The following is a 22,141-nucleotide window of genomic DNA, read 5'->3' on the forward strand; positions in this document are numbered from 1 at the left end:
TTATTTGATGACCTGAACCTTAATCGCTTGTAATAAAATTGTTTCACGTGACAATTTCAAGTAATTGGTTTGGGGCATGCTAGGCCTAAATAAATTGATCATTATTAAATCGCAAATTAGTGTCTGTGTTTTTCATATCAATTCAAACAACAGATCCTAATTCATAATTTTTCCTAAAAAAAAGGGATTTTTATCCTTGTGTCCTTGTTTTCAAACACCTTGTGTGTTACACCTATATAATCTTGGGATTTTTTAAATATTTTCCGTGGTGTTTGGCATCTGGGACTTACTGAGTTGCTGTCTTTACTCTGCTATATCGTACCTGTTTTTATATTTCCCGGTAATAATGAAGAAAACTAGGAAGAAAAAAATTAGAAACGATTAATTTTGTCGTGGATTCCAGACAGTCAACCGTTTCCGTTGGGAAACGTCGTGCCGGGTAATTTACGTGCTTTATTATAGGAGCTGCAACTTTGGATGTGCTAAAAATCGATCTCAGTGGCGTGCGCTTGGAGAGGCCTATGTCCAGCAGTGGACTGCGATAGGCTGATGATGAACTTTGGATGTGTGCCGGGATTGTCCAAATAAAAAAGTATGACATGACTCTGATATTTATAAACTATATTTAAACATTTAGTTATTATACATTCCATGTTATGAATGTATAATAACTGTGAGTGGTCGTTAAAAAAGCGAGACGATTGTTTAAAAAGAGATAGAGTAGGTACATGTCTCTCGTTGAGTGTTTAGTTCATTCACAAAGACAAAATATAAAAACATATTTAAACAATAAATAATGTAAAACCAACACCCTAATCCCTAGTTCGGAAGATGATTGTCTAAAGATGAATAGGCAACTTAATTAATATACTTAATTGGAACCATCGTTTAAGTTAAAACGGGATCCGATTACCTCTTAAATGGAGCATAAATTTAGCTTCTCAGGAATTGATCGACGGGTTAAACCCTTAATTACGTGAAACAATATCAAAAGTGCTTCTTTGTTTTCTGGGAGCCTATATCTCGAAGCACAGATGCCAGTGTAGAAGCGAGATGGAGCTATACACTGCATATCTGTGTCTCTCTTTCTCAACGATGAGAGTCTTGGTTTAGGCAGTGGTGATAGGCTTTGATTGAAATTTCTTAATATTCTAATTATTGAAAGGTTTCAATGCTGCCTTTGATAAGGTTCTATGATCGTAAGTACTCAGATCGTTTTCGAGCATTGTAACCTAGATTTTATTTAATCACGTCTATTAGTGAAGGAGTTATAAGAAAGAGTTTAAGTACGAGTCGGACTTGAAACACTAAGGTTACCTTAATCTAATATGCGAAAGGCATTATTATTTACACGTTTATTTAAATTTAAACGGTTGCTTAATATAACAGTTTACGAGACACGGCTTGGTGGCAGACACTCGGATAGACGGCATAGCCCTGGTAATAGTTTCGCTTTTTACCGGACACCTACGCCGTCTACGCCGTAGGTGCGCTACGCCGCGTACGTTGTAGACCGCCTACGAAACATCTGCTGCTATGGCTATCAATTTAGAATGTATGAAGAACACAGCCTTAAACCTGAAACTAGATCTTACTTAGACACTACACAGATTTACTAGAAATACAGCTAATAATACAATACTTCCATCCTTAATAGTCTTGTTTTGTTCTCGTTTTTAATAAACTGAAGAAAACAATCTTCTTTATTGTCAAAATAAACTTTTCATAGTTCAGCAAAAATCTTTCATTAATTACCAAAAGCTGGGCCTTTTTACAAGCTGTTGTTGCTCCCTCTGCTAGGACTGAAGTGAATGTAATTAAATGAGTAAATAACACTTGTCAAAATAGTCCAAACTAGCTGTTGCCCGCGACTTCGTCCCCGTGGGTAGAAAATATAAGTTATGATTTATACCTGCCCTATTTTTTTCACATTTTCCATTGTATCTTCGCTCCTATTAGTCGCAGCGTGATGGTTTAAAGCCTTCCTCGATTAAAGGTCTATTCAACACAAAAATAATTTTTCAATTCGAACCAGTAGTTCCTGAGATAAGCGCGTTCAAGCAAACAAACAAACTCTTCAGCTTTATATATTAGTATAGATAACTTGCAAAATAACTTAATCCCTCAATCAATTTACAGCCTTCCCTAAATTAAGTACGTTACATGTATAGTAAGTGTACAAGGCAGATGTTTCATTCCTGCGGTTGAAAAAATACATCTTATAAATACGTATTTTAAGAATGCACCACACTAATATCATAAATGTGAAAGTACGAGTATGTGAAAGTCTGTGTGTAGGTGAGTCTGAGTATGTTGGTATGTTTGATACCTCTTCGCGCCGAAACGGCAGGATCGATTTTAGATACCGTGAGATCTTGGATTAACACATATTCTATCATAATTCGTTGAATGAGGGTAATATTTTTGCAGCTTTAACCGACATATAGGTGGGCGAAACCGCGAGCAACAACTAGTTTACAAATAAAAATGGTAAAAATACGAAATTTCGGTGTCGTTTGAAGTAGATTATGCAATCACACCGATTGGGAAGCTGTGATTGAATTTTCGTTCGGTGGTCGTTTAACAATGAAGTTTCAAGAACTTGGATCATTTGTTTTTAAGGTTCCATAAACAAATCGTAAAACGAGACCCGATACCTAAAACTCCGCTGTCCGTGTATCACCAAGCCGTATCTTATGAAGATGAACCGTGTAATTTCAACTGTTGATATTTTAACAGGTACAATATTTCCACGGCGGCTATAAAAAGAATTGAAAAAATCTGATAAATACTACTACAAAATAATTAAGATCATTTATTAGCCGGTTTTAAAGATAGACTAGTAAGGTAATTATTGTAATTAGCCCTTAGTACGCGAATCCGAATTGAACTTTGCCGGTTTTCGTGTTGTTGAAATTACTTATTTCTTACTTATTAGCTAATTAAACACAATACTCAATTATGATAGGTGAGTAAGTAAAAAGAAAGGGGTCTTATTTTATTGTAAAGAGATAAAAAGTTCAGAATATTAATTAAAAAAAAAATAGTATCACGCACACCTGACACAAAACTAATAATGATGACACAAAACTAATGACTTTTAAAATAATTATTGTTACCAAGCAGATTTCAGCATGGATCATTTACAAAATCTATATATTTAAGCAGCTACTCCACAGCATGCAAAGTAATAAAGTTGGAAGCAGACATTCCTGACAGCGTCAGAGATCAATGAATGGTATATTGCAAATAAATGTATTCTCGAACACAAAAGCTGCCAGATTTCTAGACGTGAACAGACTCGAGATTTAATATATTCTTCGACAGCTAACAAATGAAGGTGGTCTGTTTTCTGTTTATGAGAGTTTTTCAAACGTAGGATAATTTGAAACATAAGCTAAGTATGAACTCGTTAAGGCCGGTCGTTCATAGAAAACAAATATTAGGAACCAGCTGTTGCCTGCGATTTCGTTCGCTTGTTTATGTAGATTTAAGTTGTGTTTTTTTTTAAATCAGGTAAATAAAATTGCACGCGTCTTTTCCTGTTGTGTTATTGCTAAATACACGCTCCTTATATTTCTTTGCATAATACACGGATAGACGAGTGATTGAGGTCACCACATTAAATCCACTGTGCCTGTACTGTCGCGAGTTTGATCCTCGCGTTGGACAAGCACTTGAGTTTGAATGCCTTTGTGACTTCCTGCCTTTGTATTTGCGAAAGCCGTGTCGAGTCATTTTTCTTAATCCTATATCCAATATTTAATGACAATCAACAAATATCACTACATAGTATAAAACAAAGTCGCTTTTTCTGTCATCATGTTGTATGTCCCTATGAACGCTTAAATCTTTAAAACTACGCAACGGATTTTGATGCGGTTTTCAACAATAGATAGAGCAATTCTTGAGGAAGGTTTTAGTGTATAATAAGTTTAGGTTTTGTGTAAACTGACAATATTACAACGATATTAGTTAAACATGTCGGAAAAAATTAAGCCATTCGAGAGCTTTCCTCTAGAACGCTGCCAAAACCTTTTGAGTTACAACAAAACTATGTCTGGCGGGTTTGTACCTCTTTAATAAATCTTCAAAAAAGTCCGCGGTGGTATATGTCTATCTTCCAAGGATAACCCACAATAACCATTTTTATGTGTTTTCTTAATACAGTAAAATTATGGGTTATTTACGAACCTATTTTTAACAATACAGTATTAATCCTTATCCAAATAAATAAGTTAGATATATTATACATGTAATATAGAACAAAATTGCCTTTTACACTACACCAAAAAAGTGAATAGGTAATGAGTTATCGTAATATTAAAATCTCCGCGCGAGAAATTAAAAATCGATGAACGGTAGCGAAGATATCGTTGGCATCTATATACTAATATACTTATACTAATATATAAAGCTGAAGAGTTTGTTTGTTTGTTTGTTTGAACGCGCTAATCTCAGGAACTACTGGTTCAAATTGAAAAAATATTTTTGTGTTGAATAGACCATTCATCGAGAGAGGTTTTAGGCTATATATCATCACGCTGCGACCAATAGGAGCGAAGAAAAAGTCATAACTTATATCTTCTAACCACGCAGACGAAGTCGCGGGCAACAGCTAGTTTAGTATAAAATACCATTTTTTAAAACGTATTGCTTTAAAATCAGACGCTGTCTTCCAGTTTGTCAATTCAAAGCACGTTGATGTCATTTGACATCGGTACAAGCAGTGTTTGTCTCGGAGACGGTTTAAAGTGAATTTGAATAGGTTTTCAATACGAATCTACCCTCGTCCCGCCGATTCAATGCCACCTACTCAATGTTCAAGGTACATTAAAGCGGGTTCAAACACTCGGGATGAATAAGACGGTATTGATATACCTACACCTTAAAGACAATAATAGTGTTTATTACACCTTCAGGCATACATGGTGATCGATTTTTCCAATTTTCCCACGTTTTTTATACACTAAATTTCTTGTTTGTTTGTTTGTCTTTCCGGTTGGATTTCTGCAACTCAATTTTGAGGCACTTTCCGATAAGCTATCAGGCTGAAATTTTCAGGGTATGACGATGCAATTTATAGATATACAAACAGCTGGACCGATTTTTATAAAATTTGAATGGAGTGATATTTAACAACGAAGGTTTTTAGATTGTTTTTAAATCTATTAATAAGTTTTCAAACTAATCTCAACATAACATAGTTCGTCGAAAACATTTGCATTAGTGTTAATGTGATCAAAACAGTTACCTCCTTACTACAAATTAAGTTTCATACCCTTTGCCTTTATTACCTAAGTGACTTTGCTCCTAATAATAGAAAAAATAAAGCAAGTGATAAAAATATCCCCTTACAAAAATATATACAGAAATAACCTGATATTTAAAAAGAAAAAGAATAAGCAATACTTTACAGACTGTTAAGGCTTCATCAATTTTCAGTAAAAATAGCTCTTTGAAAATCCTAAAATATGAACCCTTGAAAGTATAAACTGATGTCGAAACCAACTGTATGGTAATAGAAATTTGGTATTCAAGCGGCTTCCATAACTCTTTACCACGTCCAAAACATTGATAATGCCTCGACAATGTCTGGACAAAAAAGAAACAAATATGGAAAAAAATACAATAACACCTTCGTCTAATTAAAGAAAAAACATTGCAAAGAGAATCTGCCAAGCTATGAGAATAATACGACGACCTCCGTGGTCGAGTGGCGTACGCACCGGTTTCAATATGTCCCTAGCTCTGAGGTCCCGTGTTTGACCCCGGTCGGGTCAATGTAAAAATTCACATTTCTACATTGTCTCGGGTCTAGGTGTTTATGGTACCTTCGTTGTATCTGAATTCCATAACACAAGTGCAATATATAGTGCAGTCCGCATTTATTATTTATTATAAGAATACCTCGTATTCATATGTATTTAAGTCGCCTTTAGTTAAAAATCTTAACTTCGACGGCTAAGAGTGCCAATAATCACAGCACGCGACGTGTTGCAGATTTAACCCCTGTAAGGGCCGAATTGATTTTATATCATACCCAATACTTGTTCTAAGACAGTTTTTGCATATAATTTTAAATGTTTATCAAATCCCCAGCTACATAAGGATTAAAGTCCTTTGAACGGGAATCGATAATCAAATTACACAATTTGACTAAGTCCTGACTTCCACAAGCCATTTTATTAAGTCCCATGATACCTGATAGTGGTTGTTAGCATCGAGACTGAACTAAACTTAGGTCAAAGCTGAAGCCTTTGACAATACCCCTGAGGAAGGCTACTCCAAAAGAGATATTATGGATAGTACCGAAAACGGGATGAATAGAGTTTCAATAGGTGAATTATTGGGTCCCAAGTAGGTGATATCTGGTGTCGAAACGTCGGGAACTAAAATCTAAAATTAGACCGCGATGAAATCCGTAAAAGTAGTTTCATTTCAATGTCTAACATTCGTGTAAATCGAAGAAACCACTACATAAAAGTGCTTAAACACAATTATTTCAGGAACAGCGAGAATGTTCATATAATCTTAATTTTTTGTATTGTTAAACATCCAAATCTTAATAAAAACTCTGTTTGTATCCACCCTAAAAACACCTCTACTCACCCCGTTTTACCGTATAGTTTCATAATATATTTTACTTAATTAGTATGACTCATTTCTGCATACGAGTTTAACGAATGCAAATATGTTGCTCGCATGACGACACACTGCTTTGGTGACCTAGAGTTTATAAACTGCATTCATATGCATAGAATATGGGATGAAAGTCGTAAATTGTAAATGTTTTGCACACATCTCTGAAATTACAGCTCATGAGTAGTAATATTCCAATTTACATAGTATCATCGGCCTCGGGCCTAGCCTTTTCCCAACTATGTTGGGGTCGGCTACCAGTCTACCGGTACCAATGTTTTACAAGGAGTGACTGCTTATCTGACCTCCTCAACCCAGTTACCTGGGTAACACGACACCCCTTGGTTAGACTGGCTGCCGGACTTTTCAAGCTTCTGACTACCTGTAACGACTGCCAAAGGTTTAGGAATAACAGCCAGCCGGGACTCACAAATTAACGTGCCTACCGAAGGAACTCGCTATGACAAAGATGGTCACCCATCTACGGACCAACCGCGTCAAGCATAGCTTAACCTATGATCACTTATGCGGTTATAGCTTAGCCACGAGCTCCTCTATAGTATCTCTTATAATAATAATAAAAAACTGTTGTTACTTTACGAATATAACAAAAGGCTAAACTAAAATACTCCACCCATTACCATAAGGCTTTCCTGCTTTTTCACAGTGAATTGTCATTGCTGTCGATAGTGAAATCTGGGCACGTTTCCCACCTTTAATAACTTTATTTGCATCTTCTTGTAGTTGTAAAACGGATGTTAAACAGTTTTGCAATATACACGTAAGCTAAGATAACTTAATGTCTTGTAATATAGCTTTGAACACCCACCCTGGACTACACTTAGTGTAGATAGCCAGAAAACTACCCTAACATTGTATGTATTAAGAATCACTGCTGCGATTCCATGGTGTATAATAAAGAATATTCCAATTTAAAACTTATTTTTTGCGTGCCGTTTTGTGATCACTTTTAAACGTTACAGGTATATCTGTAGGTTCACGATTCGAAAATGATATTCCTATGAAGAATTAAAGAAATAAACTCTTCAAAAAAATGTGCTACATAATTATTTATTATTTATGTTTGCAAAAACAGCGTAAAATAGCAAGTATTAGCACGTTTAACCGACTAAATTAGTTAAAGTATAACTAACACTAGCTGTTGCCCGCGACTTCGTCCCCGTGGGTAGAAGATATAAGTTATGATTTATACCTGCCCTATTTTTTTCACATTTTCCTTTGTATCTTCGCTCCTATTAGTCGTAGCGTGATGGTTTATAGCCTAAAGCCTTCCTCGATGAATGGTCTATTCAACACAAAAAGAATTTTTCAATTTGGACCGGTAGTTCTTGAGATTAGCGCGTTCAAACAAACTCTTCAGCTTTATATATTAGTATAGATTATTAGGCTGAAGAGTTCAGAATATTACTTAACATCATCCTACAATAAAACAAATTTATTTATTTAAGTTTAAGTTTCAACGATAATTCAAACTTAAGTCTAACAATTAACTGAATCTTAGTTAGTAATTTAATTAGTTTATTTCTTAGAAATGATTCGTTGTATCTTTTCGTTTATATAATTGTTTATTTATTTAAGAGAAAGTAATAAACAACAGTGTTTATTAACTCGTAAATAAATAACGAAACTTTAATGGACGTCGCGTTGTTAATAACTAACCGATTTGATTGGAACTTTTCATCAATAATATTTATCTAAATAGAATTATTGATAACTATAGATTTCAAAATGGAATCTTTAGGGTTTCTTATACAAAGTGTAAAAACGGATCTATATTACTAAGGTTTGTCTGTCTTGCTGGTCTGTCTGTCAAGTAAAGAACTCTAACTCTGTATTTCATGAAACGTTAAAGTTAGACAGTAGCAATTTTGCAAAGACGAAATGTTAAACGATTAAAGCTATAACCGCATAAGTGATTCGATCACAGGTTAAGCTATGCTTGACGCGGTTGGTCTGTGGATGGGTGACCATCTTTGTCATAGCGAGTTCCTCCGTGTTTCGGGAGGCACGTAAAATTGTGGGTCCCGGCTGTTATTCCTACATCTTTGACAGTCGTTACAGGTAGTCAGAAGCTGAAAAAAGTCTGACAGCCAGTCTAACCAAGGGGTATCGTGTTGCCCAGGTAACTGGGTTGAGGAGGTCAGATAGGGAGTCGCTCCTTGTAAAACACTGGTACTTAGCTGAAACCGGTTGGACTGGTAGCCGACCCCAACATAGTTGGGAAAAGGCTAGGCCAATGATGATTATAAACATAAACATATCAACCAATAGTTGGTACCTGCGGTCAAAAATGCGATAGGAGACCATTTTTTTATGGAAATTTTGTTTTTATTTAACCTATATATGTACACACAAGTGTCACTAGACCGGGTTGTACTATATTTTAATTAATTTTTGCTGTAGGAAAATCCATAAAACTAACAGGTACCTGAGTGACATGTTTTCCCGATTATATTATACTAGCTGTTGCCCGCGACTTCGTCCCCGTGGGTAGAAGATATAAGTTATGATTTAGGTATACCTGCCCTGTTTTTTTTCACATTTTCCATTGTATCTTCGCTCCTATTAGTCGCAGCGTGATGGTTTATAGCCTAAAGCCTTCCTCGATGAATGGTCTATTCAACACATAAAGAATTTTTCAATTTGGACCAGTAGTTCCTGAGATTAGCGCGTTCAAACAAACAAACAAACAAACTCTTCAGCTTTATATAGAAGTATAGATTTGATAGCAAAATGAAAAAATCTAGAGATTGGAGTATAGCTCTAATCGTTTTGTAGTGAGAAAAGTACAAGAAAATCTGTGAAGTTTATATGAAAATTGTTAATAACTTCTGTGTTCTTTATAGAGTATAATATTTTATGTAACTGCAATGGTATAAATCTTAGTCTTAATGTATTTAGAGACTTTTGATCAAGTTTTTCGATAGAATGTATCTAGAGACCTCTGGACAAGTCCCTCGTGATAACGTCTAGCCAAAGAAGTTAATAAGTCGAAACGTGAGACAACTTCCAAATTTTGGATGACTTTGATAATATACATGTTGGACAAGTCAATAGATATTCTTTATTCTAATTAAATTGATTGATTCTTTTTTTTTCAAATCAAAAGTCTTTTTATTCTTCTTATTACAGTAAAAGTAAAAAATGTTTTCGTGGTATAAAGTGTATTTGTGGCTCATATTCTTATTAAAAACCAGTCAAATGAAAGTCAAACTCGCGAACCTAAGAGTTCTCGAAAAAAGTTTACAAGAGAATTATTCAGCCATTAAATTTAATACCGCTTTATTTACGAGTGTGATGTTCTGTTCTTGCCCTTTGCGGAACAAAACAACGAATATTTATTTGAAATTATACGGTAGTGGCTTCAATGATAAACATAGTTAAGTTATATATATCTATCTATCCTTTTTTAAAAGGTCTTTTTGCTTTTGCAGCACTTACCGGCAATCAACAGGGAGAATTCAGGAACTACAGCTACTAGGACAAAAGAAAATGTTTAAAAAATATCATTTTATTTTTATGTAAATTGTTTTTCCAAGGGTTTTGCTAGTCTGGACTACGAATCTGATGAGAAGTAGCATTGCTTATTTTCTTTTTTGGAGTTAAATCTTCATATTAAACATCAAATCGGTCGTAAGTCTATCTCGCTGTAAATCCCATCAAATACTTATGACCGATCCCGGATAATCGTTTAGGGGCAACATTCTTGATGTCAACGTGGAAAAATTTAGCAGAGAAACACTTAAACACAGATGTTGGGAGTTGATGGACGGAATTGAGCCCTTTAACACTTGGATTCTCCAATATCGAATACTGTATCAATATCGGGTAAGTGTATTAAAAAGGAGGAGGATGTATCAGTCTTATCCCGTTTCAGAACAGGTAGTGACCATAGACTTGTAAGAGCCACATTCAAATTTAATTTAAGTAGAGAAAGAGCAAAGTTGGTAACATCTCAAACCAAGTATAATAATGATGATGTAGGTTTACTCGGAGACCAATTTCAAATAGAATTAAAAAACCAATTTGATACATTAGACTTCACAAATTTAGACGTAAATACAATAAATCAGCAGCTTAGTAAAATTTTAAAAGAAACAGCAAACAATAATTTAGGTTCAGTTATCAGAAAAAACAATAAATTATCTCCAGAAACCCAAACCCTAATAGAAAATAGGAGGCTCATAAAGCAAAATACAAAAACAGATCATAAACAGATTTTAGACGCAAACAAGAAAGTTCACAAAGCTATTAGAAAAGATATAAGAAAATATAACACACAAACTATTATTAATACAATAGAAAAATATAGAGGGCCAAAAGTATTTCAGAGAAAAGTACAATTAGGTAAAAGTCAAATAATAAAGCTAAAAGATAAAAATGGTAATGTTGTGACGGATAAGCAAGAAATTTTAGGGGTGGTTGAGGAGTTCTACGGGAAGCTATATGCGTCAAGAGCTGCAGATGCCATAATATCAGGAGAAAGCCCCACGCTACCAGTACAATCCCAACCGAGTACTGAGACTCTACCACCAATTTTAAACTCTGAAGTTGAAAAGGCACTGAAAGAAATGAAAAGTGACAAATCTCCTGGTCAGGATGGTATTACAGTAGAGCTGCTCCGAGCAGGTGGCTTACCAGTCCGTCGAGTTCTTGTGGAGCTCTTTAATCATGTTTTATATCAAGCTTGCACACCAGATTCGTGGAAAAATGCAATAGTAACAATTATTCACAAAAAGGGAGACAAAGCATCATTAAATAACTATCGACCCATAAGCCTTCTTTCTCAAATTTACAAACTTTTTGCTAAAATCATCTGCAATAGACTTACAAGACAGCTCGACGATTACCAGCCATTGGAGCAAGCCGGATTTAGGAGTGGATATTCGACAATTGACCATATCCACACAGTGAAGCAGTTAATGGAGAAGAGCCAGGAGTTTAACCAGCCCTTGTGCATGGCCTTTATCGATTTTGAGAAGGCTTTTGACAGTGTCGAGCACTGGGCTGTGTTTAATGGGCTCCATCACTGCTTCATCGATTCTCAATATGTTAGAATCCTCCGCGAACTCTACACTTCCGCAACAATGCAAGTGAGACTGCATAACTTGACCAACCCTATTCCACTCGAGAGGGGAGTGAGGCAGGGTGATACGATTTCACCCAAGCTTTTTACCACTGTTCTAGAGGACGTCATTAAAAAGCTTGACTGGGACTCACGTGGAATTAAGATCAATGGTGTCTTCCTGTCTCACCTTAGATTTGCAGACGATCTGGTTCTTTTTGCAGAAAATTCAACCGATCTCCAAACCTTAATAAAAGATCTTTCGGATGCTTCCTTAAAGGTGGGCTTAAGGATGAATATGTCCAAGACCAAGGTGATGTCGAACGTCTCCAGCTCTTTCAATTCCATTAGAGTTGGCAATGAAGTCCTGGAGACTGTAGACAGCTACGTGTATCTTGGTCATATTCTATCTTTTAGCAAGGAGCACCAGCTCAAGGAGATTTCCAGACGAGTGCAACTTGGATGGGCGGCGTTCGGGAAGCTGGACGATATAATGAAGTCACGCCAAATTCCACAGTGTCTTAAAACTCGTCTCTTTAACCAGTGCGTCCTGCCCACTATGACTTATGGTGCCGAGACATGGACGCTTACACATGAGGCTGTCCATAAGATTAAAGTAGCACAGAGAGCCATGGAGCGCGCTATGCTAGGCATCAAACTCCAAGACCGAGTCCGTAATGTGGATATCCGAAAACGAACCAAAGTTCGAAACGTCGTTGACACAATAACGAGGCTGAAGTGGAGCTGGGCAGGCCACTTGGCCAGACGAAGTGATGGCAGGTGGACTAAGGCGGTGACAGAATGGTGGCCAAGACAAGGCAAAAGAAGCGTCGGTCGTCCGGGAGCAAGATGGGTCGATGACATTATAAAGGTCTCGGGTCGAGTCTGGATGAGGCTAGCACAGGACCGTAGAAATTGGCACGAAAAAGGGGAGGCCTATGCCCAGCAGTGGGAGGATAAAGGCTGTGGATGATGATGATGGATGTATTAAAAAATCTAGATAAATACAGAAAATACTTGATCATAAACGTACTACTGGGCTGGGCTCGACTAATAAAGAAGATTTAAGCATTGACCACGCTAGCTCACTGCGGATTGGCTATAATAGATTTCAATATTTAAAATATAGGTTTCTTTAGACAGTTTTCCTTTCCCGTATGCCAGTGGTGCCTTTTAATAAAAATATATAGAAGTGAAAAAAGACACATCAATTGATCCTGTCCCGCCTTGAGATCGAAAACGCGACCACAATGACATGTTTCAAAATCTATGAGTACATAGACCCACAAGCACATTTTCCACAGCATAACTACCAAAACATACCGATAAAAAAGAACACAGTAAACATGAATATAACACAACTAAAACAATTAGTACATCGCATTGCTCACTAAAACGACCTCACAGACTTCAGTTGGAATATTAAGGGTACGAGTACTAACAAGCAAACTGTTATGAACAAAGTTGTTCGTGACTACATGTAATGGCGTGGGCGTAGTAATAACTGACCTGTACACACACTATACATCCTTGACGAACTTATAACATTACGTCATACGAGATCTTAAAGTTATACTTCAGGTTGTGGAAGCGAGACGGATATATTCCCACGTTTTCATATACTCACTTTTCTGGTTTTTTTTTGTTCCGGTTGGATTTTTGCAACTCAATTTTGAGGCACTTCTCGATAAGCTAGCAGGCTGAAATTTTCAGAGTAACTTCGAACCCGATGACAACGCAATTTACAACTATAAAAAGGGTTGAACCGATTTTGATAAAGTTTGAATAGAAGTGATATTCAAAATCGCTGGTTTTTGGATGTTTTAAATCTATTAATTTTATAGAGCTGTGTCTCTCTTTTACAACTGTAATAATGTATCTTTATGACATGGTTGAAGATAATGTTCTGAAAATTTGAAATGATTTTCATCATCGAGTTTCCAGATTGTCGTTAGTTGATTATAGATTATAGTTTATTAATTTAATTATAGGGGAAGGCAAATTTATACTGTTTGAACTGGCTACATGGCGTGGGTTTACTGTTGTATGGAATAATGTATTATTACAATATCCGGTTTACTTATCTTAATAGTAGCTTATTCAAAGAATAGCGTCTTAGAAAGTATTAAAATTTTATTTAAGGGTTGAAGATGGCTATTTTTTGTTTGTAATTAGCCTTGTTTATTTTGAACAAGTCATAAGGTTAATTAAAAAAAGGAAGTATTTTTTTGAAGGTAAAGTGGCCGTGCATTTTTTATCAACTAAGGTCATAAAAAAGTATTTCTATCTATTATTATCAAGATGTCAAAACAATGTCAAATCAACAACCACATAGAACCTCAAATAAATTAACTAAGGGTTTCCATACGCACCAATTGATTAAATATTAAGGCGACTTAATCCTTCATTGTGCTTTCCCTATTCAGCAGATAGGTAATTCTGGCTCATTCTGGCTTCAGATAAATTCATTTAAACTTAAACATTCAATCGTAGAGTCTATCCCTTAATAAATGTTGTACAAGGGTACTACCGTTTACCCTTATCCGGGGGGGCTGCTACCAAGTGAACGCCATTTTTCTGCCTGAGGTAGAAAAGAGAAGGGACTATGCGCCGTGTTATCGCTATCCCTCTTTAACGATAGCAACAATCTTATTGAAAAGGGTGGCAGGCCGGCTTCTACAAATTATGATTCCTCGCTTAATTGGGTTAAGATACTACAAAAATGCCTCATTGAATTTACGAGTTATAAATAACTGCATAAAATGATGGGAAAATTCAACATAAATGTTTTCAGATTTGCGAAAGTATTTTCTATTCAGTTCAGTCGACTAATGGTGTTTTGTTGGCAGTGTTTAAGGTGTGTTGGTTTAAGAATATACGTAGATGGTAAGGCTTTTATAAAAGAAGAGTCGTAATCCTATTCATTTTAGTCATAAAGCGATTTTTGTGTATAAATCGGTACAGTTCGTCGTCCGAACATGTCTTAGTTTATATGATTTAATACCATACATTGTTCTCCCAAATATGCATGCATGCACGATTGGAAAATACTATTGGCATGAAAATACTACTGGCATCACTTACTTATATTTTTTCCAAACGCAATAGCTTTATAATTTGATTTTTGATTAAAGAACGAACGGAATTAACTTCCGGATTCCAGTCTTTTCGAAAAGACATTTGAAAAGAAGATGTAACGTGAGACTGTGATGTTTTTCTGTGTGAATTAACTTAGAAAATGTTGTTTTTTTTTACCAGTACCGTATTCGTAAACGGACGTTTGGCTCTCTCTTTTCCCTTTCATCCAACATGTATGTTGACGTAATGACGTATTTATGCTTACACACTTTGTCGATAATGATAGCCCCGCAGCGTAATATTACCGTAACACGTGTTTGAACCTGTTACATCAAAGTATCAAACTATATTAACAACATTTTCCATCACTTCCGGGAATACATAAATCAAGTTTCGGAAAATGTTATCGCTTTTCTAAATACGGAGAGAAATTTATGACATTTCATATGAGTGTTGGGGTGTAGCTCAATATAGCTGTAAACGCATCTATATGAAAATAGATTCTTATGGAAGTAAAATCTGTCTTATGAAAATAAAAATGATATAGGCGCCATTTTTTTTTGCCAGTTTGAGTATTTGTTTGTTTGTCCGTGTCTACTTGGGTGATGAACCATTGGCTCCAGAAAAAAATGCAATTGAATCGGATATCAATTGCATTTTCCTCTCGTGCCTTGAGGAAAGCTTATGTTAAAATATATAATTCGTTTTTCGTCAATCGGTTTTATTAATCAAAAAATATATGAGGATTTAGAAAAAAATATTCGTTTTTCGTCAATCGGTTTATTAATAAAAAAATCACGTATAAACTTTTTAGTATTTCTGCGTATTCTCTAACATAAGATCCTTAATATAATTTTGACAAGCTTAATGAGTCATTCGACAAACAAGTTAATTTATCTGTACCCCAGCCAGCTATCATGTAATTAATTAAAGTCTTGAAAGAAATATGTAAGAAGTCTCCTCCGTGGCCGCTAATTAAAGCTTTTGTAAGATTTCTAAGATTCTATTTCAGAGTTTTAGAATTATTTTTGTTGTTTGTTGGCGACCGGGATGTAATTACCCAAGAAAATTAAAATATGAATTAGAACCTTTTTATTTTTCCTTAAAAAAAAGGACGTTTTCACAAACATTCCAGTCGCGTGCACAAAGATATCCAGACTCAGAACAAGCATTCGTGGATCACACAAACGCTTGTCCTATGTGGGAATAGAACCCGCGATACATTGCACACAATGGGTGTCTGGTTACCTATACAACTCGGCTATCCGTTTAGTTTGATTACAGATTTTTGCGTTTATTATCTTAAGGTTTTAATTCACAAATAATGATGAAACTGGAATAGTTGTGTTCAGTTAAAGGGGTCAAGCACATCATTGGCTACAGAAATTTCAATCTTTTATTCGGGGAAGTTACATTGTATTTTAATATTTTTTAACAGATAGTGAATAAGGGATTCGAGCCTACAATGAAAAAACATTACTAACGCAACTACGAAATCGTAAAATAAAACTTGGTTCAAATATGAATTTTAATGCTTCATGATAAAAGCAATATCAATCCCAACAAATTGTTATAAAATATTAATTAAAAGTTACCTCTAATAGCTGTTTCCTCTTCGGACCACATTTGCCATTCAGTAATCAAACTTAGTATTTAATTTAGTAGTTTTAACACGAAACTTAACCTTTCCTTTGTACACGTCGAGAAACCAGTTATTGTTATTTCCATACTGTGAAACTCAAACAGCCAAGAGTCTTAAGCTTTATAAAGCAATTTAATTAAAATTAAACCAAAAGAGAAACAGACAAATATTTGCAAGACATACTCAAATCATTTCTGGGTGTAAAGGGTGATTTTCATTGGTAAAGGAGTTCTAGATTGGAGACCACGCCTCGGCAAACGTAGTGTAGGACGTCCTCAGGCACGGTGGAGTGATGACTTTCGCAAGACGGCTGGCAGGAGCTGGATGCGAGAAGCCGAAAATCGATCTCAGTGGCGTGCACTTGGAGAGGCCTATGTCCAGCAGTGGACTGCGATAGGCTGATGATGATGATGAGGTAATTTTGAAGTTAGTATTTTTTTGTAATTATTCTTCTATTTATGTAAAACTAGTTGTTGTCCACGAGTACAACTGCTTTAAAATTCGCTATCGAAAATGATCTAATGTTAAGTCATTAAATCCGGATGGGAGTTTCGTGTTAACCTTGGTTATAATCTATCTATGATCCAAGTTGTGTCTCAATATATTCAGTGGTTTTTGTGTGAACGAGGAACAAACATCCATACATACAAACTTTTGCGTTTTATTTTAGAATAAGTAAAGTAACCGTCATGAGAAGCTATAAATTTTGTAAACAAGTGTTCAGGAGTTCACAACATTTGGACCAACAAAAAAAATGAATTTGTTTAAGATTTAATAAATTATTAAGTAACAAATATTAATTAACATAAATATTATTTAAGAATAATTATTCGTCAGATTCAGATGTTTCCATTTCTGTGTCAGATTAGCGCGTTTGAACAAACAACTCTTTCTTTTTACTTATTATATATTTTAGATAAATTGTATTACGCACCTTTTGACGTTTTTGCTACTGGCTCCATTATACGTAATAACAAATAAAATTAACGCAACAATTAAAGTAACAACAATAAAAAAGTGATAACGAAACAATAACAAAATTAACAATAACAACCAGATCCGCGATATATGCAAAGCAATGAAACAAACTCGTACGCATTCGAAACTCGAATGATGCGTTTATTTCAAAATGGCGTCCCGATAGTTCACAATCCCTGCGACGGACGCGTTCCGGTACCAAGAAACACAAACGATAGCGCTTTGCGTCGTTAAAATATGATCCGACTAAATTAAATAGGTTGTTACTTTCATATAACCCGTCTATATTTCATGTCGATTGAATATGGTCAATTTATTATTATCTCGCAGTATAAAATGTTTACTTAGTAAAAGATGTTTGTTTACATAATTTATAGCTTCTCGTGACGGGTACTTTAGGATTCCTAACAATATTATTGATCATTTTTTAAATGCTTTTTTAATTTTCCTCAAAAGGAATAACTTATTTCAAAGCTTTCTCATTTTTATAGAATACCTCGTATTAAGAATTTTAGCTTGAAACAAAAGAAGGGAAATGTCACTTGGTTTCAAAGAAGAAAACAAACATCGCCTTATACCATCAGTCATATTTGCGTGTCCCTTTGACTTTTGTGCAAAAAGAATCACAAATAATAACCTTACAGCCTTCTTGCAGACAACTGTAAACGTGTTTCTAAAGTGAAAAATGGATAGCGATGACACATCTGTTAAAAATAGCTTCGCCGCCAAAGTAAATGTTGTCCCTATAATTGTTTGTTAAATAGAAATACGAGCTTTCCAATCGTAAATATTACTTAATGCACAGATTAATTAAGTTTAATAAATTAGTTTCCGCGTACAATCTTTCTATTAGCTAATTTAGTTATTGTCATCGGACCAGTCGGCTTTTTCATTATGTTTTTCAGCCATTCCTTTCAATTTGCGACGAGATTGAAATAGTTTTAGATAAGTTTTGATAGCAGGAAGTAATAATCTTAATTGCTGAGAAATAAGTCTTGCTGAGTTACTGACGTTTAGTTTTCCTGAGTCTGTAATTATTTTCGGAGAATGAAAGAATTAATGTTTTAGTAGATATGTATCTGTTTGACACGTTGCCATAAGAAAATAAGAATTCTTTTAAAATTAAAATGTATCTTTTAATATTGTTATATGAGTCTTATTTTCGTGTAGAAACAGCCAAGTTGCTTTTAAAAATGATCTCTCTTTTCTTACAAATGTTGATCGGCTGATTATAATTTGGTTTGTGAAGCCAAATCAATTTGAATTAGATTTGATTTTATGAAACCAAATTGTTCTTTTACATAAAGAAGCGGTTTAAAAACACCAGTAGTATTTTTTTTTGTTTTAAGACTTCTCTCGCACAAATGATCGAATTTGATCCTTGTATCTCGGGGGTTTCACAAACACAAATACACGCGTTTTATATGTTGTTATAAAACTTCAAACACAACACACGCTTATGTAACACATAATACTACATAGCATCACTCATAGGCAAAAACAAAAGTATCAAAAAAACAAGTAGAAATAAAACGAAATAAAATTTATCATTCAAGAATTTTAGATATAAATTTGTTTTGCTGGCTCTCAATCTTGAAAGGGAACTAAATTACGTAGGTTCCTGGAAAAGCAAATCAATTCCGACTTAATGTTTTGCTTTAAAGATAATAGGATTGTCAGGAACGGAGAATGGACGATGGCCCGGTAATAACAGATCACAAAACTATTTAAGGAAATAATGTTTTACATAGATTTGTATTCTCTTGTAGGTATTTGTGTTGTTACACGAGTGTAAATTTATATTGCACGACTGTCAAAGAATCAGCGGGTTCCCTAACCAAAGGGTAAATATGGGGCCCTAATACTTGAACACTTGGACAATGCTCCAGTCCATCTGTCCGTTCGTCCGTTTATTACCATCCTGTATATCACGAACTGTGATAGTTAAACCGTTAAAAATATCACAGGTCATGTATTCTTGTAGCCGCTATAACTACAACAGATCGAGGTTAAGCAATTTAAATTAAGGTCATAAATTTGGTGAGCGGCAAATAAAATTGTGGGTACTTACACTTAGATTTATATCTGCTTTTTAATATCCTCTCAAATTTAATGGCCGCCTGACACTAAGACGACATAAAGCCGTTTGTTTCAAAGAAAATAATTACGTTTAGGTACAATAAATCGTTTTCGGAATCTGGAAACGTTATTTGCTACAGATTTTTTGTTTTTATTTCAAATTTGTAACGACTTGTTTCCAATCGACTTCAAAAAACAGTGGTTTTAAACACGTCTATTTTTCGACGTCGTATTTTTTTTATGTTTGTTACCTCAAAATTTCGTACTGAATGAACCATATACATAAAACAATTATTAAGTTTGGTCCAGCAATTTTAAGTTGTGTAAATATCTTTGTTGTCAAAAAAAATTAGAAACTGCTGTTTAAATTGCTGTCTGCGTAATTTTAAAGCAGGACAATAGCCGTTGTGGGAGCGAGAAGAGGATACTCTTCTTCCTACAATTCACGTCAAAGTCCTATTTTAAGATTAGAGCTTATATTAAATTCAAGTTTAAGACTACAGGAATTAATACTTGGAAATTTGGTTTCAGACAATTTTATTACGAAATGGATAAAACAATATTTTCAATTAAGTGTTCTCGTGGTAATGACTTATCACTGACGTCATTGTAAGATGTTAAGTCGATCAAGACATTATGTAAACGATTTCTATGAATAAATAATGAGAAGTGATAATGAAAGAAAGAAACCTTCAGAATATTATTGACACACTTCTAACACAAGAAGATCGCTTGACATAATTATATCGATAAATACTTATGTGTGTCCGGGATGACTGCACGCGTAAAATTGTCTCCTAATATTATTTTATGTAGCAAAAGAGATTTTTTTTTCTTTATATTTTGTGTAAAAGTCGATTAAACGACGAAATGAAGATTCGGTTCGAAATAAAAAAATAATAGAATAAAAAAATCTAAAACCCCACGTTTTTAAATGTTAAAATTAAAATTTTATGAAAATCGGTCCAGCCGTTTTTATTATTTGTCAATTGCATTCTCATCGGATTTGAAGCTACCCTGAGAATTTCAGCCAGCTAGCTTATTGGGCAGATCCTCAAAATAGAGTTGCAAAATTCCAACAGGAACGACAAACGAACCAGAAAGTGAGTGTATAAAAACGTGGGGAAATTTACAACCCTTATGTATTTTATACCACTTTCCGGTATTCAGACCCATGATTGTGTTTTACAATAAAATTACCTGTTGATTGCAAATGAGATGGGGGTTTTTATAATTCAATTTTGTTTTAAAAGGGCTTTGAAACCGTATAAAAACATTGTCCCAGTTTTTTCTCCCTGCTTTAAAACGAACATGGAAACAATCCTGTAATTATCAATTATTTTCAGGGTACGTATACATTATACACTTAAAGATAAGTTACACAGTAAATTAATAAATAAATTTTAAAATAAAATACCTGTTTTACTCCGAGTTTTGGCCTACCTTTAGTAGCCATGATCATGGTAAATGGGTCAAACCATTTGATGACTGCCCTGTGACGTCTTCGTATTCTGCGCTTCTCTAACACTACCCTCTCTCACTTTTACCCAATTTGCCGGTACTTTTGCTCACCACACATATAATGTCTTTATAGAAGAGTTACTGTGGCGATGTTTTCATTGAAAAAATGCGGGAGTTTATAATTATTTGATATAACGATTTACTCACGAAAATATGACGGGATCGCCCGACTAGTTACGGCCCTTTTTTTTTTTTTTTTTGTCCAGTGGAAATCCTCATGGACATCCTTCGCCCTGGGGAAGGCGAAGGGGTGTGCCGGACTCCTACCGGCTAAAACCACTGGAATGCTTCCCGCTTCCTTTAGTCGGGGGCCAAGCGGGAACGCTTTCGCAGTCTACCGCGAACCCCTACATGGGAGCTCCTAAAAGAGCTGCATCATCATTGAGAGGAAGAGCAGTGTCTTCCTCATCGCTTTAAGAGGCGCGCTGAAGCATCGCGCGCGCCGTCCTTGCCTAGGTACAGTACAGCAATCTTCCCCAAGACTGCTGTCCGAGGCTAATCATGGTGGCTGGAGAAGGGCAAATTGTGCCCTTCTTCTGCCCCTTGCTCGTCGTGCGCGTAGAGGATTGTCACTTCTCTCCCGTGTTCTCTCTGCGCTCTCTTTGAGCGCCATCACTTCTTCGCAAAAATCCATGACGGCGCGCCAAGAATCTTCGCTCGAACTCATAGAGGCAACTACGGCTGAGAGCGACATATCCTGACCAACGGTAACAGCAAGTGCCCGACGCTGCTCAGCCCAAGCAGGACATTGCTCGAGGGTGTGCTGCGCCGTGTCCTCGCTGCTGCTACAGTGGTGACAACCGGGGGTTGGCTCTTTTTGTGGTATTCGAAACAGGTACCTTCCAAAGCATCCATGCCCGGTCAGTACCTGTGTCATCCGAAACGTCAGGGACCCGTGTTGTCTGTAGTACCACTCCCGGAGTGCAGGTCGAATAGCTTCTACGGTCCTAAGACCAGCTCCGGGACATGTCAGCCTAGCCGACCACACGTCCAAAAAGGCATCGTGGGACTAGTTACGGCCCTAACCGGAGTGTTGACACGGCAGCGCGGTCGCGATGCCAACTTGTCATACACGTGAATAAATCATTACGGCAAATAATTTTATTATTAACCTG

At 35.7% G+C, this 22,141-nt stretch overlaps 1 protein-coding gene across 1 annotated transcript; it reads right to left on the reverse strand.

Annotated features, from left to right (window-relative positions):
• Nucleotides 1-21,525: 21,525 nt before the first annotated feature.
• LOC113500216 lies at nucleotides 21,526-21,903 on the reverse strand. Its single transcript, XM_026880925.1, has one exon. The coding sequence runs from the start codon at nucleotides 21,901-21,903 to the stop codon at nucleotides 21,526-21,528; it is 378 nt and encodes a 125-aa protein (XP_026736726.1).
• Between the last annotated feature and the right edge of the window lie 238 nt (nucleotides 21,904-22,141).

The sequence above is a fragment of the Trichoplusia ni genome, chromosome 13 (genome assembly GCF_003590095.1).
Source record: "Trichoplusia ni isolate ovarian cell line Hi5 chromosome 13, tn1, whole genome shotgun sequence".
NCBI lineage: Eukaryota > Metazoa > Arthropoda > Insecta > Lepidoptera > Noctuidae > Trichoplusia > Trichoplusia ni.